Source organism: Canis aureus, chromosome 33 (genome assembly GCF_053574225.1).
Source record: "Canis aureus isolate CA01 chromosome 33, VMU_Caureus_v.1.0, whole genome shotgun sequence".
NCBI classification, from domain to species: Eukaryota; Metazoa; Chordata; class Mammalia; order Carnivora; family Canidae; genus Canis; species Canis aureus.
In genome coordinates, this window is record NC_135643.1 from 7,414,227 (window position 1) to 7,439,805 (window position 25,579).

The 25,579-nt window shown below is 40.4% G+C and overlaps 1 protein-coding gene and 1 pseudogene across 1 annotated transcript; both read right to left on the reverse strand.

Moving 5' to 3' along the window:
• Positions 1 to 216: 216 nt before the first annotated feature.
• LOC144303944 (aldehyde dehydrogenase, mitochondrial pseudogene) lies at positions 217 to 2,764 on the reverse strand (annotated as a pseudogene).
• Positions 2,765 to 5,821: 3,057 nt separating this feature from the next.
• On the reverse strand, positions 5,822 to 25,175 carry COQ2 (coenzyme Q2, polyprenyltransferase). The gene is made up of 7 exons (XM_077882743.1): positions 24,911 to 25,175; positions 19,422 to 19,588; positions 12,695 to 12,816; positions 11,349 to 11,434; positions 9,622 to 9,755; positions 8,373 to 8,561; positions 5,822 to 6,491 (listed from the first exon to the last, which is right to left on the reverse strand). The coding sequence occupies exons 1-7, from the start codon at positions 25,155 to 25,157 to the stop codon at positions 6,330 to 6,332; spliced, it is 1,107 nt and encodes a 368-aa protein (XP_077738869.1). The 5' UTR covers positions 25,158 to 25,175; the 3' UTR covers positions 5,822 to 6,329.
• Positions 25,176 to 25,579: the final 404 nt, after the last annotated feature.

The window sequence follows — 25,579 nt, forward strand, 5'->3', positions numbered from 1 at the left end:
AGGGAGCCCAATGCAGGGCTCAATCCCAGGACCCTCGGATCATGACCTTAGCCGAAGACAGATGCTTAACCACTGAGCCACCCAGGTGCCTCCATGTTTGCATTTTGGTTATTCTTACTCCAAATGGATGAAAATGAATTCCATTCACTTTGTGTGTGGTATAACTCAGTTCTGTGAGTTTAGACAAATTCATACAATTTTGTAAAATCACTGAAATCAAAATACCAAACTTTCATCACTTCCCTTGTGCTCTTTTGTAGTTAATTCTTTTCCTGACCTCCAGTTTCTGGACAGATAATTGGCCTTGTCCAAGTCCTTGGTGAAGACAGCTGCAGCCAGCCCATACTTGGAATTGTTGGCTCTCCCAACAACTTCCTCTATGGTCTTGAACTTCAGGATCTGCATCATTGTCTCAAAGATCTCCTCCTTGGCGATAGTCATGCTGTCTTGCACATCTCCAAACTCGGTGGGCTGGATAAAGTAGCCAAGGTCAGCAGGTGCCCCTCCACCACACAATAGTTTTGCCCCCTCCTCCTTCCCAGATTTGATATAACCAAGGATCTTCTTAAACTGAGTTTCATCCACCTGCAGCCCCTGCTCAGTCTGGTTGTCAAAGGGGTTCCCAACTACACGTGACTTGGTCCTGGCAACACTCTGCTCCACAAACTCAGCGTAAACATCTTCTTGCACAAAGGTCCGGTAGCCTGCACAGCAGCACTGGCCCTCGTTGGAAGAACAGGGCAAAGTGGGCCTGCTCTACGGCCCAGTTCATGTCTGTATCTGACATGATGATACTGGGGGCTCTTTCCTCCCAGCTCCAGGGTCACTCTCTTGAGGTTACTGTTCCCTGCAGCAACCTGGACTAGGTGGCCAACCTTGGTGGAGCCTGCCACTTTGTCCCCATCCTCATGGGAGGCGATGGCAGCCCCAGCTGTGGGGCCAAATCCAGGAATAGTATTGACCAGCCAGGAGGAAAGCCAGCCTCCTTAATCAGGTTGGCCACATAGAGGGCGGCGAGCGGAGTCTGCTCAGCTACCCTCATCGCAATCACATTTCCGGTCGCCAGGGCTGGACCAGTTTCCAGGCTTGCATCAGGATGGGGAAGGTCCACGGAACGATCTGCCCGCACACCCCGACAGGTTCATGGCAGGTATAACTGAAAAGGTCCCCATCAATAGGAATGGTTTTCCCATGGTACTTATCAGGCCGGCCCGCACAGCAGCGGAGGCATCTGAGGACCGTGTGCAGATCACCAGGTAGGAGACGACAGGGCTTGTCGCCGCTACCCAGGGTCTCCGGGGCTCCAGGGAGGTCGGGTCTCGCTCGGAGAGGCCAGGCGGGTCGGCAAGCGGCCCCGGGTGAGCCAGCGGGAAGGCAACATCTTCCTGTCCCCTTCAGCTACCTGACAGAGGACTTCTCCGGTGGATGGCGTGATGGCGGGAACGTTTTCTTGCTGACAGCATCGTGCCACTCACTGCTTACGAAGATCTGGTTGTAGAAGACCTCAGGCTGCTGGGAGGCGGCGGCGGCGCGCGCGGGGCGGGAGCGGGCTCGCAGGCCCGAGCGCCGACGCTCTGCACCGCACTAATTTCTAACGGTTGCACCTGACGCTGGGTCTGGCAAGTACTCACAGTAGCATTCTGTAATGAATAGAATCAATGAATCAACTATGTTGCACCCCTGAAACTAACACAGCACTGCATGTCAACCAACTGTACTTCAATATTGAAAATGACAAAAAAAAAAAAAAAAAAAAGCAAACTAATGTATGATAAGTTACAAATACTGATTGAGTTCCTGCAGTATGGTTTATTGGGGCTATTAGTGACTAAGACAAAGTCCAGTTACTACTGAATCTGCATTCTAGTAGATGGAGACTGATGAATTTCCATGAGAAGGTTATTATTATTAGTCCCGTTTGAGGAACTGAACCACATAGAGATCACGTAACTGGCTCATGTTCATCCAACTGGCAGATGTTAAAGCAGAGATTCCAATCCACACAAGCTGACACTGGACTTGCGTTCTTAGCAATTGCTCCCCTGGTATCAACCACGTGCTCTGGCAGTTCAGAGGACTGGTCAATCAGAGCTTGACTTGTTATGTTTACTTGTCGCTGCTGTAACAAATTACCACATATTTAGTGGCTTCAAACAACACAAATTTATAATCTTCCAGTTCTGGAAGTCAGAAGTCCAACTCTGTTCCACTGGGTAGAAGTCAAGGTGTCAGCTGGTTGGTTCCCTCTAGAGGCTCTGAAGGGAGAATCTGCATCCGGTCTCTCAGCTTCTAAAAGCCATCTGCGTTTCTTGGCTCACCCCTTGCATCACTTCTTTTTTTTTTTTTTTTTTTTAAGATTTATTTATTCATGAGAGACACACAGAAGCAGAGACACAGGCAGAGAGAGAAGCAATGTGGGACTCGATCCTGGGACCCCAGGATTACACCCTGGGCCAAAGGCAGGCACTCAACCCCTGAGACACCCAGGCGTCCCACCCCTTGCATCACTTTAACCTCATCCTTCATAGATCCACCTCTTGCTACTGACTTTGGTCTTGTCTCCCTCTTATAAAAGTCTTGTGAATACAATGTACCCACCTAGATAACCATGGTAGTCCCATCTCAAGATTCTTCTCAATCACATCTGCAAAGCCCCTTTAGTATATAGTATACATACTATGTGTTTAGTATATAAGGTAACACATAAACTGGTTCTGGAGATTAGGACATGGACATTTTTGGAGGATTTTATTCGGTCCACCATTGTGATTACTAGAAGAGCTAAAACTTGTGCTTTAGGACAAAGGTAGGATGGGGTGGAAATTTATTTTCTTAGTTCTGGATGCCAGAAGTCTGTGATCAAGGTGTGGGCAAGGTTGGTTTCTTTTGAGGCCTCTCTCCTTGGCTTGAAGTGGCCATCTTCTTTCTGTGCCTTCACAGTCATCTCTGGGTGCGAGTGGCGGTGTCCAGACTTCCTCTTAGAAGGGCATGGATCATAATGGATTAGGGCCTACTCAGATGCCCTCATTTTAACTTAATAACCTCCTTTAGAGACCTTATCACCAAACGTGGTTACTCTCTGAGTTACTGGAGGGTAGAATTTTGATATTTGAATTTGGGCACAATAGAATTCAGTCCATAACAGGCTTGAATAATACACCAACTCGGTCTCATGCTCTCAACAGCCCAGTTTTGGCAGATGAGAATGTGGTGGTGGAGAGCAGTTCCTCAGAGGAACTGAGGTCTTGAGCTGGCAAGTACAACAGGGAGGATTCACACATGGGGCTGCCTGCTCCAAAGGCCAAGTCCTCGCCAGGTTAAAGCTGCTAGGGCAACTGCAATGGCAGAGCTGGGCAGATGAGTGGCCTGTGGGTAGCGAGGAGACTAGCCTGAGGATGAGAGCGTATGTTGATTTGGGGGAAATAGCAGAGTGTGACCTGTGGAAGGCTTACAATCTGGAAGAGGCATAGAGTGATTTCGCAAAGAAGTCCTGGAAGAGGAGAGGCAGCACTTGAGATGGGTTATTTTCTGACTCTAGCCAGTTTCCCGTAGGTCCCACCTCACATCCACTCTTACCATAAACTTATACCAGGCAACTATTCAGTTCTTTCAAATGCTCTTTACAACCTCACAGTGAATCTGCAGCAGAAACTTGAATGAATCTCTCAAAACAAGATGTAATTTCACTGTTTGAACCTACAGTACTCTCCTGACCCCCTGACCCTAGATCACTGGATGGATGACAGCTGTACCTCTTTCTAACCCTGTGCCTTTAGAGGTTAATAATCTACTTCATCTCTCTCAATCTGCTCCTTAAATATTTATACTACTTTTTCAGCTTTTCTACCTGACAGAAGAAAGATGAAATGAAAAGGGACTGAAATAATTAAGTTTAAGCTGCTTTTTGAAGGCAAGACAACACATGAATTTTAACCTATATTCTCTCCTGTTCCCATTTATCATAAATGGCTGTAGTTTTGCTGATTCTAAGATTTCCCTCAAATTAACTTTCATCAGCCAACTTAGGAAAATAAAATTGAAATGCACTATTCTTACCTCTTCCAATTGGAATTAGTGCTAATGGGTTAAGATTTTAAGCATTTTAAAATACAGAGTGATCTGCAAATTATATAGCCAGGTTAGAACAGCTTATGTAAATTTTGGCAAATCATACAGCCAGTCCTCAACAGAATTATTGCCCTTTCAGACACTGGAACTTTTCCCTAAATGAAGAAAGGATTCCACTTTAAGGCTTCCTCTAGGGTACAGCGTAGGGGATGACACACCAGGCCTCTTGGTGCTAAACACAGATCCTCACTGGCCATGCTCCTCCACCATTTAACCTGGCCAGCGTTCTTCTAGAGCCCATGCCTGGGGAAGCATTTAGAGATCAACATTTTTTGCTATGAGAAATGGTATATTTTTAAGAGTCACAACCTTTTTATAAGTTCAATTTTTTCCATTTCTCACTTCTCTCATTATTGAAGACATCCCTCCATCTGTTTAAACTCTGTATTTTTGGGATCCCTGGGTGGCGCAGCGGTTTGGCGCCTGCCTTTGGCCCAGGGCGCGATCCTGGAGACCTGGGATCAAATCCCACGTTGGGCTCCCGGTGCATGGAGCCTGCTTCTCCCTCTGCCTGTGTCTCTGCCTCTCTCTCTCTCTCCCTGTGTGACTATCATAAATAAATAAAAATTAAAAAAAATAAATCAATAAACTGTATTTTTATTATTACTGAAATTTTTAGATAAATTATGTTTTTTCCTTATTTATTTAAATAAAAAATATTATTTATAAAAAGAAAAAAAAAACAGAAGTCAATGGGTTTTAAGTTTATCCTGATGCAATGTCAGAATGAGATAAAATAGAAGCCAGTCATATTTCCCATAGAGTAGGGAACATTTCTATTCTCTCCTCCAACTCACTACTGCTATAGTAATTAGTTATGGCTGCTCCTACTGTTGTAAAGCTAAACATTCACTCTCAGTGATTCAGTATTTGCTGAATAAACAGTTCATTACATTTTCCTGTGCTTATTTATTAGGGCCTGGCACATGTATGTGCTCTGTCAGCTGCATTATCACCATCAACATTATCACCATTATGCAATTTAGTGTTTACTGCCACCCACAATCCACAAAGAACTGCCTCCCCTACCGCCCAGTATCCATGAGAACCACTTAAATCAAGTAAAATATATTTGAGGTTAATAGTGCTAAATTCTGAAGAGAAAAAAAAATAAAGTATAGGTAGCATTTATTACGAAATTTTACAGTGGTCAGGAAAAGCCTCTTTGAGAAGGTAACATTTAGGAGAAGACCTGCCATGAAGGACTGTCATAATTCAAGGACAGCATTCCAGGCAAGCAGAAGTGTACATGCAAAGGCCCTGGAGCAGAAGTTCACCAGCCCGCTGAGCAGCAGTGAGGAAGACAGTGGGCTAGAGATGGGTGTGGGAAAGTAGCTACAGATGCAGCCAGATCATGAAGGTCCTGGTAGGTGACAGGACTTTTAGTTTGTACTGAGGAACCTGGGAGATCCTAAGGGCAGAGGAATGAGAGAACCCCATATAGATTTTAAGAAAATCACTCTGGCTGCTGTGTTGAGAGTATTTTGAAGGCGGCAAGGGAAAAAATTATTAGGACACTTAACCAACATACCAGTATCCTGTAAGTCACAATCTGATAAGATTAAAAAAAGAAATCAACAGAAATTAAAAATAGTCCCTGGTGACTGCCTGCTTATTCTGGTCACCACTGCTGTACAGAGACCAGATGTACGAAGTAAATGTCAGGTCTGGTAACAACAGAAACACGTATGGATACAGTAGATAAAAATTTTTATTTACTTACTTAAATTATCCTAAAATATAAAACAGAGAATGGTTTCCTCAATTACAGCTTCTGGCAGTAAGTAAAGGTTACAACAAAAACAATAAACCTCAACTTTCTATAGCAGCTTTAATTTTTCCCTAAAATTAAGGTCCGTTTTCCTACATTCATTCATTTGGATGAGATATAAATCAGGCATCTTTTAAAGTGCCCAAACTCATACCATTCCTGTAACTGCAGATGGGAATCACAATGAGCAGAAGAATGTATCAACTTAAATACTCAAGGTCACTCAAATCCTACAGGATGAGACAGGGGAAGGATTTTGCTAGATAACACTTAAACTAAATCCAGGCAAATATGGTCTACATCTGATTTCCTGGTTCTTAACTCTTTAACATATTGCAAGACTGCTTATTCAAATCTAATTATGTGGTAACAAGACCTGAGAGTGTTTTGCAAAAGTTTGTTTTAAAGGTTCCTAGATCAATGTCCTTTGCTAATTTTCTATTCTATCTATACTTTTATTTGCTTCATCTGTCTTCTTTTCCTTCCACAAATTCCCAAGGACAATCCCTAACAAAACCACTAGTCCCAATGTTCGATTGGAGGTAAATTTATCCCAACAATCCTCAGGTCGGTGGATGTCTAGAGTGTAAATCTGTAAGAGAGGATCACAATGCTACATTAGTACTTAGTATAAACTTTTTGGCATCACAAATAAACAGATTTGTACAGAGAAGACAACAGCACTTTGTTACAGGATTTTAAGGAATGGGAAGTCCTTTATGTACCCAAACTGTTTCCCAGTATAGAAAAGTCTACTGTATCTCTCATTGGTTATCATCCAAGCTGTGTGGTAAAACCTTCCACTTGAGGGGTTCATGAATGCTTAGAGAGGCAACCCATGCTATTTTTATTTCTAACTCTTTAGAAAGCTCTAAACCAGTTACAATGATCTAAAATCTGCCTACTCCTACCCTTCAGTTCTAGCTTTATTACTTGGAGTATGTTTCTCAACAGGTAGACAAGTCACATTTGGGAAAGGACAACTCTATTGTGTTGGGTTGTCTAGTGCATTGAAAGATAGTTAAGAAACCCAGCCCCACTAACTCAGGGGCTCTGGTGATCCCTCCTCCCTAGTTTATTTATGATAACCAAAAACACCCCAAGGATGTGTCAATCTCCTTCCTACTGCCACATAGAGGGGGATCTGGCAACCCAGATCTGCTGAGTCACCTAGAACAAACACATTCCTTTTCTCCACAGTAAATCTATCAAGGAAGTCCCATGTCCCTGTCTCAGTTACTCCTAGGCTTTAGCATTAGCATCCATCATTTCCCCAACTATTCTCTATTATATGGACTGTGGACTTAAAATCACCATGATTTCCTTTTTTTTTTCCAAAAATGAGAAGGCTATGTCCATCGTAAAATACTGCATCAAGGACTAGACAGAAGACCGCAAATGCCATTTAGAATTGTCAAGTGGGTTCCAAATCTTTCTTACAGTATTTGTAATTGTATTTGTAATTTCTGCCTTCCTCCACTTATATCCCGGTGCTTAATTAAATATGGCTACACATCCATTATCCTGAGCAGGCAATCAATTGATGGTGACAACCCCCAGAGAGCTGAGTTATGAGTAAAAAAGGGTGCTAAGAAATTCTGAGGAGGCACGTGGTGAAATCTAGAGGGTCCTGAAGAATCACCAATTCCTGTCTTAAAGCTTTCCTTATGAGGAAAACAATGAAGGTGATAAGGCATGGGGTTTACTTTATGGATACTGGATTTTAGTTTCCTTCATACTGTGATGCAAGTCTTGCTATATTGCTAAGTAATTTGCAATAATCTGTATAAAACAGATCATCTACATACAGACTAACATCTTTTTGGATCTGTTCAAAGAAAATAAGAGTAACATGACACAAAACTAAGGCCATTTACAAGCAATCTATTTCATTAAGGTTAGATTTAGTTCATTAATTTACCAAAGTCAATAATGTAGATTCACAATATAAGCTTTTGGGTGCTGGCTGAACATCTTGAAATGAGTTTCCCATGATTTAGGCAGAACTCTGACATGTTAGCACTTCATGTCTTCTCTGGCTTTGGTTGTTAATGCCAGTGGGACCCAAACTTAGGAATGATTAGTTTGCTAACCATCACATCCATCACTGAAACCCACATATTAAAAAGATGGTTATGTTGATCAGTTTGCTTTTGGAGCAAACTCAATCTACAACCTTTAAGACATTGCTGAAATGTTTCCAGACACGAATCAGAGGTACTTTAAGAAAAATCAGAGGGGGAAAAAAAAAAAGTAAATCTAGGTTTAGTTTTAGATTATTTCTCTAAAATAATACAGCTAGCTTTTTTAAGCAACACGTCAGGAGAGGGGAGGGCATGGTTCAAGGTAGTATAAGCAAAGTAGTTGTTTTAGGAAGTACCCTGCTTGGTAAGCACAGAGGTTGTTTTGTTTAAATCATTTTTACAGTTTATACCACAGAAAAATGAGGGGAAAAGTAAGAAAAAGGTCAAACCTGGTGTGCCAGATGGGCTCCTACAGCAGCAAGAGCAGTGTAGTAGGGTGCAGTCTGACCACTATTCACTCCCACCAGGCTCAGCGCCCCCAGCATCGCCACACCAAAGCCACTGAGCCACTGCTTGGTGTTCTCCTGGAACCGCAGCGCCGTGGACTTAAGACCAATCAGAGCATCATCTCTTTTGTCCTAACAACAGAAAGTATTAAGAAACTGTCCGTTTTTTATTGACATGCTATAAAACTCACCATTTTGGTTGTATAATCATCACCACTATCTAATCCCAGAAGAAACTGTCTTTCAAAGGATAGAAGCTGTGAAAGCGGACAGTAACTTGGAAACATAGGCTGGCTGGTAATAAATGCACAGGCCGAATCGTAGTTAAGTGTCGCTGCTAAGATGATCTTCCAGCTTTATTTCCACCTGTCGTTGTATTATAACCCTATTAATGACTCTTAACTTCACACTGACCACATTCAAAATTAAAACTCAAGTCTAATTGTTCACATAGCTTCTCCTTACCTTAGAGCTCTCCAATCTCAAGAATTTCCTGTACATTTTAGTTTCAATCTTGCTAAAGTTACAGATGTAGAAAATGGTCAATTGCCACCTAACCATATCCATTCACATTTTATTTCTAGCTCAATGTACTCCTTGCCTCTCCCATCAAATCCTTTCTGTTTAAGTAGAGCTAGGTTTTGGTGATACATTCACATCTAGCTGACTGATCTCTTCCCCAGCAATTTAATTTCTAGGCATTTCCACATACTGTTCTAATTATGGCTAAGTGTTATCAGAGGCTGTACGCTGAACTCTGTACCCACCTGCAGGCAGATAATGACCTGACAGGCTATCTTCTGGGCACCAAATCCAAATAATGAATGTGGGGTTAATGTATGCTTTTCCTTTCACACTGTAAGTTCAGAGGAGAGTCTGCTTCTCTCCCTCTCCCTCTGCCATGCCCCCCCAAGCCCCCCTCCACCCCACTTATACTCTCTCTTTCAAATAAATAATCTTTAAAAAAAGAAAAACACGGTGCCTGGCATATAGTAAATACTGTTTAAGTACTTGTAAATAAAAGAATCGATCTCTGGTAAGCATACCACATGAAGCAAAAATATTTTGTTGGTGCCAAGGAAGCATGAATGATCTTCTTTTGAGAAAAAAATACTTCCCCTTTAATGTGATTCGTAAAATTCTTAAATGGCAACAATAACTAAACCAAAGAAAAAAGATATCATCATTTTACCTGGTGGGCATAGATAGTATCATATATTAGAGTCCACATAATTCCAGAAAAATAAAGAGGCAGGCAAATAGATAGATCACAGGAGCCCTTGATAGCAGACCATCCAAGTAATGCTCCCCAATTAAAAGTCAACCCTACAAATGGTGAGAGACAGAGACAAAGGACAAGTCTTTTTTTTTTTTTTAATTTTATTTATTTATTCATGACACACACACACACACACACACACACACAGAATGAGAGAGAGAGGCAGAGGGAGAAGCAGGCTCCATGCAGGGAGCCCGACGTGGGACTCAATCCCAGGTCTCCAGGGCTGAAGGTGGCGCTAAACCGCTGAGCCACCCGGGCCCAAGAGAGGACAAGTCTAAGTGCACTTTAGACTCCCAAAGAGAAGAGGGGGCATCAGCACATAATAAGTGTCTCTATACATTAGCTTTGTGCACTGTTTCCTGAAATACTCTTAGCTCTCTGTGGTGGTGATTAGCTACGTAGCAAAAAAAAAGGAAATAGGCTCAGAGAGGTTAATTGACAAAATAATCCAGGTAATAGAAAGAATAGTATCACCCTGATAAATAGGATGTTTCAGGAAAACAACATTTACCCTACCAAGTATGGTGGCTGGCACAGTCAATGAAAATAGAAGCTGGGGTTTCACCTTAGACCTACCTGAGCCAAAACCCCCTGTTCTTTCCTTTATGACTCTATTTCCCCCATAAGCTACAGAAACAAGAGCATAGGCAGGTACACTTATTTATTCTGTAAGTCCATCTTCTCTGAGGACTGTAAACAAACATCTACAAGCACACAGCTCCTAAATCTCTTTGTGCAATCTGATCACTTCCTTACACTTCAGACTAGAGACTGAACTGCCTGCTGGCATCTGTACCTGCAAGTCCATAGGTATCTCATACTCAGTGGGTCCCACATGTCTTTTCTCAGAAACCATTTTTCTTCTTTTATTCACTAAAATAATAGTTCAAACAACTAGAATAGTTCTAGGAATACTCTAGCTTATTCTAGGAGTAAATATTTTTGCAATAGATTCTGATTTACCTATCAACCTTTGCTTGCTCTGTCAACAGATATTTATTGAATACCTGTGATACAGCAAATGCTATGTTAGATGGTGGGCCATCTACATGTAAAGAAAGTTTTATCTGTTAGGCATTTACAATTTACAACTGAGGAGACAGAGGCGGCTTTCAGCATCTTCTGTTTTAGTGATTGCTGGTTGAAAATAGTAAGCACCATGCCAGAGTGCTGTGGGAGCCAGAGGCAAGACTGGCTAGCTTTCTCCTGGGAGATCTAAGGAAGGCTTAACAGTGATGGTCTGTCTAGGCTTGCACATACTAACCCTGGTTCTCTTGCCTGACTTTGTTTTCTACCCCAATACCCCAAGTCCTCAAGGCATCCAAATTAGTCACATAAAGAGAAGGGTAGGGTCAAATCAGTTAATTTTTTTCTTTGTGACATACTTAGATTTTAAAAGAGTATTTCAGAAAATAATGATGATAATCTTAATAAGTATGTAAAATTCCTTAGCCAATAAAAATGGCTAATTGCCTTCCCTTAAAATATGAAAATCTATTCTTGGTTTGGAAAATTTCATGACTGACTTGACATTTTATTTCTGCCACACTGTATACACACACACACACACACACACACACACCAAAGTATAAGTTTGAGGGTATTGAAGGAAATCCTTGTAATTATTTCAAGCTCACCTAGGGCTAATTGAGGCCAGTATGTAATTCTTTTCATTAGTGGGTAGGTGATGACAAGAAGCAGGGATGCTGCTCCCAGAGCTATACTGAAATCAAGAAAAAACATTACAGATTAATATCACCATCTCTTAGAAATTGCTAAATAAGACAACAGTAGTAATACTAACTGGAAAATGACTTGTTATATTTTTTATGTAAAATTATTTTCCTAGACTTTAATTAGGATAAAAGTAATTAGAAAATATTTTAAGTGTTACAAAACAACCAAACAAAATAATAATACATATAATGCTTTCATGTATTAGGCACTTTTCTAACTGCTTTACATATGTTAATCCATAATTTTTACCACAAACCTAAGAGGCAAACTGTTTTATTCTACTTGTTTTTTGCAGATGAGGAAACTAAAGCACAAAGAGATTAAGTAATTTGTTGACTGTCATAGAGCCAGTCAGTAGCAGGGCCAGATTCAAACTTAGGGCAAGATGGCTCCAGAGTCCAACTTACTACCCGTTCCATGCTACTGCTTCTCTAAGTGTTGTTTTCCAACATTAAGACAGTTAGTAAATGGAGATGTCCCAACAGAGTTAGAATCAAGATCCCCCCTCTCAATATGCACAATGGGTGTCACTTCTCTAGGAGAAGATAAAGCATCTATAAAAGGGTAATAGCATTCTAAGGTGTTTTTAGGTACTTCATAGCTCGCCTAACACGGTCCTTCCAGGAAAAACATTCCAAAAGCATTTTCACGTGATATTATCAGGGCAAAGTGTACAATTAAATCTAGTCTCTATAAAATGACAATTACATTTTTTGTCTCTTTTTTCTCATTTATATAATTTTGCCATCTGATGTGCAAAAGTTTAATTTTGTCTCTACTTAAGAGATCTAGGAATGAATCCTTCCACTTTTTCCCCCTCTGTCATCGATTATAAGCATGGCTCTGGGAAAGACCTGCTTAATCTTTTTGCAAAATGAGTATAATCCCTTCTCTCTACTTTAGAGATTGTGTCAGGATAAATAAAATTATACATAAGGGTATATACCAACATCCCTGTATACATCTGAAAAAGTTATGAAGGTGCCATGTGTTTCTTAGGTAACACATAATGGAAGTATAACAGTGGCTCAGAATAAATTAAATGCTGATCTTCTCATTCCTTTGGCTGAAAGTATTCTTGTTTTTACGACATGTGGTAATGTCTTTATCCTTGCTAACTTACTGATGCTCCATAGATAGCCAATAAACAACTTTGGATACAGATATTTTAATTTTATTTATTCTTACTTTCTCCATTTCAAAAGAGAGATTTTATATGTGATTCTGAAAAACACATTTACTATACCTGTAGTAATTCAGACACAAAAGAATGCCCAGTGCCAAGGTCAGCTGTCCCCCAAGGAAAATAAAGGACTGAAAAGTTGAAATGTCTCCAGCAGCTATTGGGCGATTTGCTGTTCTTATAACCTTAATATATAAAAACAGATACTTTAGCCTCATGTAATGGTTCAATCATAAATTTAAACATGTAATCAAGAGAATGGCCCATGGCAGGCACTGAGGAAAAAAATATGAATAAAAGGTAAAACCAACATTAGAAGCGCTGCCAAAAATAAAAGCTTCATATTTAAAACAGCTTTGAAAAAATAAAATAAAATAAAACAGCTTTGAAAAGCACTAAAAATTCCCACCACTCATTCCCCTCTCTTTTCATCTCCCATCTTCATCTCCAACCCCATAAAATGAAGCAACTTCCTTATCTGGCTATTTAGCTACCCAGCTTATTAGCATGTATATGTTTAATTTCCACAGAGAAAAAAGAGACAATAATTATGGTAATTCTCAGGAAAGAGGAAATTGCAGTGAATGTTTTGATTACAGGAATCACTGCAATCAGCAATCAAATGTAAATAAAGAAAGAAGACAGATTATCTGGGTTTGAAAGCAGGAGTTCTTTTGCCAGGCTATTTAAGGATGGGACTATAATCTAATATTAATCGCACCCAAATATAAAGGGCAGACTCAATGTAAGGATCTGAACAGACAGAGCTATTATGTGGACCAACAGGATATATTAGTTGTTCTTTTCCTGTCTAGAGATCATGAAATGTGATTATTCTAAACTGAAGCATAAAAAAAAAAGGGCATAACCAAAATTTTCAGCATTGTTAGAAGAACTCAAGACCTGGGACCCAAGAGGCCAGCATTTGAATCCAGTTCTATAACCTACTTATTGGCTGTGTGAATTTTGGCAAATTATTTAAGCCCTCTTGGGCTTACGTTACTTACTTGTCAAAAGAAAAACAGAAAGAGAGGGAGAAGAAGAAGAGAAAGAAGTAATAAGAGCACTACCTCAGAGTAAATGTGGTGTCTAAAGCATGTAAGTATGCAGTAAATATCAGCATATGAATATAACATATTTCCATTTTGATTTATATCAAGGGTTAGCAAACTATGCCTATGGGCCAGATCCAGCCTACTGCCTATTTTTATATGGCCATGAGATAATACGAATGGTTTTTCTTTTTTAGGCAGTTGAAAATCAGTTAAAAAAAAGTAATATGACTTATGAAAATATTATGAAATATAAATTTCAGTGTCCACAAATAAAATTCTATTGAAACAAAGATATATCCATTTGTTAACATATTGTATATGGCTGCTTTCATGCTCCAACAGAATCAGGTAGTTGTAAAATGGTATGGCCCACAGAGCCTAAAATATTTACTAGGAGAAAATTTGCTGACTCATTTTATAGCATGCTTCACTGTGCAATAAAACAGTTTGTAAAAAACCATAATGACTCACCTTAGTTAGACTGCCAGACTTGGATCTTTTATCTTTGATTTAATCCCCAGTTTTAGTTGGCGATACATTTATATCTTGTATTTCTTTTAGGATATTATGGTTATTCCAACTAGTACGTGAGCGCTTACCATGTCATTATTCTAAGAGCTATGTATTTCTCCCACCACTGAATCCTCATAACATTCCTGACTTTTAGCCACTCACAAGTTCTTGCCATTTGTTTTAGAAAACTGAAGCAGAGAAGTTCAGTAACTTTCCAAGGTCATGGATGGGAAGTAGCATAGTCTGTCTAGCTCACCTGACCATACTATTAACCACAGATTACACAGTCCTTTTATAACTACACAGGTAGTTATAATTACCTAGCTAAATTCAAAAGCTGAAAATAAACCAGCACTCCATCAAAAGACTAAAAATGATGGAATATGATGATCAAAACTTATTCTATGTGGTTTTTAATGAAACCATTTACTCATAGCTTATAAAACTGAATCACTGGGGCACCTGGGTGGCTCAGTCAATTAAGTATCTGACTTTGGCTCAGGTCATGATTTATTTATTTAAAAAAATAATAATAATAAAATAAATAAATAAATAAATAAATAAATAAATAAATAAATAAATAAATAAAATAGAACTAAATCACTAACACTTATACGCTGAGATTATTTCGATGTTTATGAACCTAATGCTTATCACATGGTTGGTAGATTATACAGAACATCAACAGAACACACTTAACTCATATACCCAAATAACAATCGATTTATCATTTAATATACTAGCAATTTACTTATTATCTAACATACTAAGCAAAACTCTGAGCCACAAATATATCCTTAATGATATATAGTCTTTAAGAAACTGTGAGGTAAGCATTACAACTTAGTCAAGCCTTTTAACTCATTCTTTAAAATGTAAAAAATCTGTTGTGTTTTTTTTTAACACTAATAATGAACTACCTAAGAGAGATTAAAACAATCTTATTTACAATTGCAGTAAAGAATAAAATACCTAGAGACAAATATAACCAAGGAGGTGAAACACCTGTATATTGAAAACTAGAAGACATTAATGAAATTAAAATCACAAATAAATGGATAGATATTTCTTGCTCATGCATTGGAAGAATTCATATTGCCAAAATGTTCATACTATTCAAAGCAATATACAGATTTAATGCAATCCATATCAAAATCCCAACGGCATTTTTCAAAGAAACAAAATGATCCTAAAATTTGTATGGAACCACTAAAGACCCCAAGTAGCCAAAGCAATCTTGAGAAAGAACAACGCTGGAGGCATCACACTTCTTGATTTCAAACTATACTACAAAGCTACAGTAATTAAAACAGCTTCATTTTGGCAGAAAAACAGACATATAGATCAGTGAAACAGAACCGAGAGCCCAGACATAAACCCACACATACATGGTCAACTGATTTATGACAAAGGAGCGAAGACTATACAATAGAGAAAGAAGAGTTTCTTGAATAAATGGTGTGGGGAAATACAGACAGCCATATGTAAAATCTGGACCCCTATCTTACAGTATACACAAAATTAACTCAAAAAGGTTTAAAGATTTGCACATAAGACTTGAAACTCCTAGAAGAAAACATAGCAGTAAGCTCCTAGACACAGGTCATGGTAATGATTTTTGGATCTGACACCAAAAATCAAAGCGACAAAAGCAAAAATAAAGTGGGATTACACAAACTAAAAAGCTTCTGCACAGCAATGGAAATCATCAACAAAATGAAAATCAACCTACTGAATGGGAGAAAGTATTTGCAAATCACATGTCTGGTAAGGAGTTTATATTCAAATATATGAAGAATTCATATAGCTAAAAACAAAACAAAACAAAACAAAAAACCACCACCCAAAAGTCCAAATAAAAAATAGGCAGAGGACACGAATAGACATTTTCCAAAGAAGACATATAGATGGCCAACAGATGTATGAAAAGATACTCAACATTACTAATCATCAGAGCAATGCAAACAAAACCAAAGTATCACCTCACACCTGTTATTTCTTGTCTTTTTTATAATAGCCAATCTAAGTGTTAGTGAGGATGTATAGAAAAGGGAACTCTTGTGCATTGTTGATGAATGTAAACTGTTGCAACCACTGTGGAAAACAGTATGGCAGTTCTCAGAAAATTAAAAATGGAACTACCATATGATCCAGAATTCCATGTGTCTAGGTATTTATCCAAGGAAAACAAATACATTAATTTGAAAAGATATATGTACCCCCATGTTCACTGCAGCATTCTTTAAAATAGCCAAGATATGGAAACAATCTAAGTATCCACTGATGGATGAATGGATTAAAAAACCTGTGGTACATACACATGCACACACATATACACAAAATGGAATACTATTCAGCCATTAAAAAAAATCTTGCCATTTTGAAACAACATGGATGGATCTCAAGGGCATTATGCTCAGTGAAATAAGTCAGACAGAAAGACAAATACTATATGATCTCTCTTACATATGGAGTCTAAAACAAAACAAAAACTCAAGCTTATAGAAAAAGAGATTAGGTTGGTGGTTGCCAGAGGCAGGAGTTGGGGGCGGGGGTGTGTGTGGAGATGGGAGATATGGGTAAATGAATTTTTTTTCCCATTTAAATAGACCAAAATATTTAAAAAGAAATTAGATTAAAAAAGAAATACATAGAACATTTTAAGTCCTATTAGCAAAACCTCCTTAATAGCTATAAAACACTGATTTAAGAGCTTTGTTGTATGTCTATATAGAACCTGGACTCTTCTAATCAGAGAAAAATGTCATAGGGGAGAGAAAAGATATCTAATCAGTAACCCTGTAACCTAAAGAGAAAAGAAAAATCACTTAAGGGGAAACGAAAATGGTCATATTTTGTTAATTAAAAGTTGGTTATTATTTTTTAATTATATTACCTATTAGTTTTTTAATTAACCTTTTCTCTTTTGAGATGATTATAGATTCATATGCAGCTTTTTTTCTTTTTAAGATTTTATTTTTGGGGGATCTCTGGGTGGCTCAGCGGTTTAGCTCCTGCCTTTGGCCCACGGCGTGATCCTGGAGTCCTTGGATCAAGTCCCATGTCGGGCTCCCTGCATGGAGCCTGCTTCTCCCTCTGCCTGTGTGTCTGTTTGTCTGTCTGTCTGTCTCTCTCTCTGGGACTCTCATGAATAAATAAATGGAATCTTTAAAAAAAATAAAAAATAAAATCTTAAAAAAAAAGTTTTTTTTTTTTTTTTTTTTGAGAGAGAGAGCAAGAACATGGGGGAGCGGGAGAGGGAGAGAGAATCTGAGACAGATTCTGCACTGAGTACATAGCCTGATGTGGGGCTCCATCCCACAACTGGGAGATCATGGCCTGAGCCGAAACCAAGAGTTGGATGCTTAAATGACTGAACTGCCCAGGCACCCCAATGTGTGGTTTTTAAAAAACATCTCTGCGTTTTAAAAAATATAAAGATCCCACATGTCCTTTATCCAGTTTCTCTCAAAAGTAACATCTGGAAAACTTTATAAGTCAATAAAATATTACAACCAGGATTTTGATATTAGCTGCTCTAACCATGTTCAAGAATTATTTTGAAGTGATATATACCAGAAGCCTCAATCATCTGGTTATGCAGAATGAAAAACTGAGTGGGGTGTATGAACCCCAAATCAAAAAAGTATGCATCTCCTGACATGAATCAACTTACCCCAATTGGGTCAGCGGGGTCTAGAGAGGTGTTTAACATGCAGTTCCAGCCACCTGCCACTATCCTATCCTCTAGTCACACATAAACCACATTGCTGCAGTGGTTAAGTTTTATACTTAATCTCACAGCTATTCGAGACCTTCACTCTTCCTCCCACCCTTGTTTTTGCCATCTTACGCTAACACAGTTCAAAGGTCACCCCCCTGGAAAGTTCTCTCTGCTCCCTTTGGCTGAGGTAGGTGGTCGTCAGTAAGTTCCCTTGTGGACACCATTCTCACAACAGTGCTGCTGGAGTGTAACTATGAAACTATGAGGTCAGGAATACTGCCTTTCATTCATGCAATCCTAAAACCTGTCACTGTGTCTCACGTACAGCAAATACTCAATAAATATTTTTTTAGTTAAAAAATATATTGTGATATTGTTCTTACAAACTAAAAATCATTGCAGGTATATCTTGCTAAAAGAAAATTCAGACCAGTAGTATGAAAGGCAAACTAGGGATGACTATTCACCTTATTATTATTTTTTAAGATTTTATTTATTTATTCATGAGAGACACACACACACAGAGGCAGAGACACAGGCAGAGGGAGAAGCAGGCTCCACGCAGGGAGCCCCTCGTGGGACTTGATCCCGGGTCTCCAGGATCAAGCCCTGGGCCGAAGGCAGCGCTAAACCACTGAGCCACGGGGCTGTCCCAACTATTCACCTTATATAAATGTATACAAAATCATTCATTTTATATTAATTTGTCATGGGTTTCTTTTAAGTTGAAAGTTTACTTGATTACTTACTCAAGCATTTAATGAATGATCTTGTACTTGTAATGGCACAGTCACTAGGATAAAAGGCAAACAAGATGGACGCTTCCCCTAAGAAAATAACTGTCTGTTGAGGAAGAAATAATTATACACAAACATTTGAACACGCAGAGAAAATAATCCAGAGAAATATAATGCATCAAACTGTTAAGTGAAGTTTCTCTAGGGGTCTGGGAGAGGAGATAAGAAAGACTTGCATTTTCTATACTTCCTACTTCTGTACTGCCCGAATTTTTCAGATTAAACATGTACTATTTTTCTAAGGAGAAAAAAAAAGAATAAAATTACATTTTTGTAAGGAGATAATCATAGCAAATGCTAATAGGGGCTTCCTTGGCTTATTTAAATTAAGATTTGAATTATAGAATAGTTACAATTCCACTATATATCTCAAAGGAAAGAATGACAGTTCTTTGGGAGACACAAAAGTTTAGGATGAACTTTTCACTTTGCTCCTAACATCCTTACCTTAGCCTTCTAAATTCTAATTCATTTTGTAAAAATGAAGTACACTCCCTGCCTGCATGGCCGCTCTTGTTGAGAAAGTACACTGCACTTTGCAGTATCAACTATTCTACTGAAAAACGGCACTTTTTACGATGCTGGATTTCAGGGAGTACAGTAAAAGATCCTTTGCCTTCTGTGGATTTCAGAAGTGATGCCACCATGTCACTCTGCAAAATTGAGAGGAGCCTCCCTATTCCTTTCCCAGAAGAAACTACCTTTTTATCATAGTCCCGGTCCCACATGTCATTAATAGTACAGCCTGCTCCACGCATCAGAACAGCTCCAGTGCCAAAGAGGGATAACATGTACCAATCTGGAAAACAACCTGGTTCAGCTGCTAACCCAATGCTCCAAGTACATGGCAGATACAGCAGCCAGGTTCCTAAGCAAAAATAAAAAGACAAAAAAGGTACACATTCAAGTTAGTTAACTGTCTTCATTTGTTCAAACACTACATCCCAAAAAAGTAAAGAACACAAAATCAAAAGCACAGGACAAAACTGGGAAAATAAATTAACAACTTATATCACAAAGGACTCTGGCCCAATATGTAGGGTTCCTAGACACTGAAAAGAAATCAATAGTCCATGGAAAAACAGACTAAAAAAATAACGGAAGTTCACAGAAAAAGAAATACAAATGACTTATTTATATGAAAGATCAACTTTAAGAAATACACATCAAAATTACATTGAGATAACATTTTTCACACATCAGATGAGCAAAACCCAGTCAGATAACACACACTGGGGAGTCAGATACTCATGCTTTTCTCATGAGGTTACAAAGCAGTCCAGCCAAACTATTTTTACCGTGCTTGTGTACTACCTCCCACCACCAGATACATACATTTGAATGTCAGTATGTTCACAGGCCATGTCAGGGAGGAGACAGTAGAAACTGATAATGATATCTGCCTCTGCGGAGGGGAACTGGGTGGCTGGGAGACAGGGGAGGAAGACTTAGTTTTCATTCTATACCTTTGCACTTTCTGAATTTTGCATCATATGCAATGTATTACCTACCTGCTAAAAAAAGGTTAGCAGAACTTTTTTTACTGTTGTTAGTACAATAAAATAAAATGGTCTTGCAGGAAAGAGGTAATTAACCTACTGGTTTTTAAATATTTTACAACTACATGCACAAATGGGATTAGTTCTTGGTACTTAGTCCATAAACCAGATGAAATTAAGCTGAAGCCAAAAAGATTGTGCAGAAAGGAGACTTTACATGTAAACTCTAATATTCTACTTTCAAAGAAAGTCTTTCAACAAATGTTTGGATATGGTGCCTACTAAGATAAATTCTGAGCTTTACTGCCCAATTTTGCCACATAAGAGAAAAAGGAGATGTGGCTAAATAAAAATGAGATCCTATACAAAAATGGCCAAATGACAAAGTACCTATAATCATATTTAAACTTCATAAGCTTAAGCTTTATTCATTTATAGGTATTTATAAAGCACGTACAAGAACTGAGAATACAGGCAGCCTGGGTGGCTCAGCGGTTTAGCGCCGCCTTCGGCCCAGGGCCTGATCCTGGAGACCTGGGATCGAGTCCCATGTTGGGCTCCCTGCATGGAGCCTGCTTCTCCCTCTGCCTGTGTCTCTGCCTCTCTCTCTCTCTCTGGTCTCTCATGAATAAATAAAATCTTTAAAAAAAAAAAAAAAAAAAAAAGAACTGAGAATACAACAGTGACTAAGGCAGAGAGGCTTTCTGCCTTCACACAGCTTATAAATGAAAAGAAAGAAACACAGTTAAACAATAACAATAAAATGGATCAGTTCAAAAAAAGGGCAAATACAGGGTCCTACAAAAAGGCACAAAACAGTGCCACCCAAGTTACTGGGGGAGGGATTAGGGAGGACAAAGCAGAAAAGGCAAGCAGAGACTGAAAACAAGCAAGGGCCAGTTCAGACTCAAATTCAGGTTCAGGTTCTCCTAGACAGACACATATTTGGTGTGTTCCATATAAAACAAAAGCAACAACAGCTAACATGTCAGTAAATGTTACTGTTCTAAATGCTTTATACACACAAACTCATTTAGTCCTCCACCACACCCTTACAAAGTAGGCACTACTATTGTTCCTATTTTACAGATGAGGAAACAAATGCACAGAGAGGTTAAGTGTTTAACTACTTCCTTTTTCCTGGATCTCCCAGTATAGCTCGGAGGGACAGAGTGACCCTGCCCTGATAGATACAAAAGAACACCACTTCAAAGGCATTATTTTCCTAGTGCAGCTAGAACTGAAGGGTCTATTTAAAAAAGAATTCTGTAGAGAAATTCTGTTGTAATCACCTACAGCATTTTTGTGTCAGCAACAAAATTTCCTTCACTATCAGTCTGCATTAAAGGTACTATATTCATTTACCTATAGGAAGCTGTAGGGCACTCCTATGGATGAGGGAGTCAGACATTGATGTTTGACTCCCTCAAATGGTTTGATGTCTGCCACTATAAATGGAATGATGCCAGACACTAAAGTATATTAATTGGTTCATCTTTTTTTTTTTTTTTTTAAGATTTTTAAAAACTTATTTGACAGAGAGAGAGAGAGCGTGAAAGCACACAAGCAGGGGCGCAGTAGACAGAGGGAGAAGCAGGCTCCCTGCTGAGCAGAGAGCCCAATGCGAGGCTTGGTCCCAGGATCATGACCTGAGCTAAAGGCAGATGCTTAACCTATCGAGCCATCCAGGTGCCTCCAGGTGCCCTGACACTGAAGTATATTAAACTTTAAGGTTCAGTCTTCCTCATCTGTAAATGAGGGGAAAGACTATCTATCTCTCAGAACTGTTAATGAGAAAATGAGTGCTCGCTTCCGCAGCACATATACTAAAATTGGAATGAGAAAATGATACTGGTAATGATGAACATAAAAACAGAGCAAGTATGTAACTGTTGCTATGTGCCAGGTGCTATCAAGATATATGTTTGATTCTCAGGACAAACCTATGAGATGGGCACTGTTTTTATGATACCCATGAAACAAATACAAAAATTGAAGCACAGAGGAAGTAATTTGCCCAAGGTCACAAAGGGCAAAAAGTGGCAGAGTTGAAATGTAAACTCAGGTGGTCTGGCTCTCCCTAAGGGCAATGTTATCAGTCATTCTACCCAAATCTCCACATACACTGAAGTCCTTACTGGCCCTCTGCACTCCTGATTCTCAGCAATGGTTCTTGCCTCTCTTCCCTGTGGTACTTTGATTATTCTCTCTTCCATGAAGAGGGATGCAGAGGAGATGAGGATGCAAACAGGTTTCAGAAAGAAATGTCTACTGTTGAAAAAGGAAAATGAGCAAGTCCTGAGATGTGGTGGGCAGACCAAAAAGCCTATGAAAACTGAACCTAAGGTTCTTGACTAATTACATATTATCTTCAAAACAACACAATCACCCATGAATGCAGGGAAACAAAAATTATACCACCAATTTAGTGTCAAGAGTGCCACCTGCTGAAACTTTGTGAAATACCACAGTTTGTGACACATTTGAAAGAAGTTGTAATCCATTCTGAAAAACAATGAATTCCACTTTGGTTTATAAAAACAAGATCCAACTTCAACAAAGTAAAACAATGAACATAAAATTGCCCCACGAAAGAATAATTTAAATAAAGAAATATCAAACCTGTAATTCTACTGTCAATTTATTGGCCTTGCATATAGTAGGGGCTCAAAAAAATGTTTGTTGAATGAACAGTAACATAGAACCATTAGTAAATGGTCTTAAAAAACAAACAAACAAACAAACAAAAAAAAACCTGCAATCATCTAGTACTAATGCCTAACATTTCTTGGGCTCTAATTATATCAGGCACTGTTCTAAGGACTTGAAACACATACACACATAAATGATTCTCATGACAATCTTATAAAGTCAGTACTGTTAGTATCTTCATTTTATAGATGAGAAATGAAGAGGTCTGGTTTCAGAGTTTTACTCATTACCCTTAGTAGCCAGCCTCTTACTGATGTAAAAGTCAGAGGTTTACGGAAATGGGAATAACGGCAGCTGTTGATCTGTCCTGATGTCTGTAGGCCTACACTGCAGCTCCATGACACAGACACCAAAACAGAATTATAATTATGCTTCAGATTAGAACTGGGCTTGGAAATTAATGACTATCAACTCTTATCTGGCCCAAAATGCAAGGGGTTGTGATGGCAAGACTGTGTTTATCATTTAATTTGCTTTTATACTTTAATAGCTAATTGGGGTTTTTTTTGTTTTTGTTTTTTTTTTTTAGATTTTACCTATTTATTCATGAGAATAAATTTTAGATTTGACCTATTTATTCATGAGAGAGAGAGAGAGAGAAAGAGGCAGAGACACTGGTAGAGGGAGAAGCAGGCTCCATGCAGGGAGCCGGACGTGGGACTCCAGGATCACGCCCTGGGCCAAAGGCTGGCACCAAACCACTGAGCCACCATGTGTCCCAATAGCTAATTGTTCTAACACTAACACTAACAGTGCTCTGATCCCAAATAAGTAGTGCATAGACCTAGAATACCATAAGCAAGATCTAATTTGAGGTCTTGGCTGGGCAGACGTGGAGTGAATATATCTAGGCACCTGGATGCATTTCCACGCACTACCATGGCAAATGCCATCACCTAGATTACCTGCAGTTCAGTCTCGGCCCCTCCATTCCCACTGTCCCTCCTTTTTCCATCCAGCTCTTATCCAGCCTTGCCTCTCAGTATTTTCTACACCCAGATCAACTCATATCCTTGATGTTTCAACTCTCAACCTTTGAGTCTGCAAAAACATCTCTCCCACCCACCAAGATTTCTTCTCCCTTCTGCAAAATCTACCTGTCCTTTGAGATTCAATTTGCTCCTGACACTTTCTAGCAATGTCGATCCACAGTAACCACTCTTGAGTGTACCACTTGCCATCTGTACCACTAACATTTGACCTCCTACTTTCCCAGCTCACCCAATCATATTTGTCTTTTTCAACTAGAAAGCAGGGCGTTTCTGTCCCCGAGACTAGGCAGTATGGCAGGAATTCGTCGGATACTACTGGCAGGCTCTATACGAGGCACTAGCTAGAAATGCCCCAGGTGTGGGGCGCTTGGATTGTGTTGGAGCGGTCCATCAAGCCCTCAGTGTGCAAGGTTGATCAGTGGGGAGTGCTACGACGAAAATTGGAAGGTAGAGGTACAGAGGGTGAGGTGGTAGATATTATTTAAATAGGAAGGTCACGGAAGTCTTCGGGGACGACTGTGAGCTGACAGGCAGCGGGCGAGCGCTAGCTGCTGCGTTCAGTGCAATTACACCTTGGCGTCACGGTTGGGGTCGGGCAAAGCAGCATCAAAACTAGGTTCCTCGGCATCATCACGGTGTCTGTCCTCTGCCTTGGGAGCCTCACGAAATTACGGCAGGGAGCAGACAACAATGAACGTGGAAGTGCTTCAATACTGTAAATCTGTGCAAATAAAGGGGCGCGGAGTTTCCGCTCAAGGCCTGTTTCAACAAGGGCCGTGGAAGGAGCCAACTTCTCGCCCGCCCGGAGCACTGAGGACGCAGGGGGACGTGCGAACAGGAGGGCCGCTTCGGAGCCCAACGGTCCGGGGGTCCCGGGAGTACCGGGCGCCTCGGTTTCCACAACGCCCGCAGGCCGCCCCCCCCCCCGCCCCCGCCCCCGCCCCGGGCCCGCGGCGCCGCGCTTCGGCCCGGCCGCCCCGCACTCACCGATCGGCTTGTCCAACCGCATGAGGCGCAGGTAGGGCTGCAGGGGGCGGGGCGCCGAGTTCACCACCGCAGCGGCCGATAGGCCGAGCCGACGCCTGCGCGGTTCCGGCCCGACCGAAGGCCGCGGGTGCCCAACGCCGAGCGAGCCAGCCGCGCGCGCCTGGGCCAGGGCGCCGAACCCCCGCAGCCACGGCCGCGCCAGGACCCGCAGCCCCCCCGCGAGGGCCGCGCAGCGAGCGGCCAGCATGGCGCCCGGGAGGGCGTGGCCCCGCCCCGGCCTGAGGTCATTCCCCGGCGACGGGTCGCGGCGGGTCTGCGCAGTGACGTCACCGCGCCTCGTCTGAGCGGCCGAGTGGCCCGAGCCTTTGTAGGAACCGGCCGGGGCGCGGGGTGGCCGCGGTCGCTTTAACCTTGGGGGCGGGGGTCCCGGGGATGCTTAGCGTGATGAGGAATTCCCGTGATCGGCTTTCTCAACAAATGAGCAAAGATAGTGTTGTACCAGGAAAATAAGCAGACCTCGACGAAGCTACCGGAATACTGATTCGGGGACAGGTAAAACGGGCACCAAGAGCCACTGCAAGGATGTAAATGAAACCCGTGCTCAGAGTCAAGGGACATGCATCACACAAGTGAAAACCTTAAATTTGACGGTCAAGTCAGAGGAGCTTG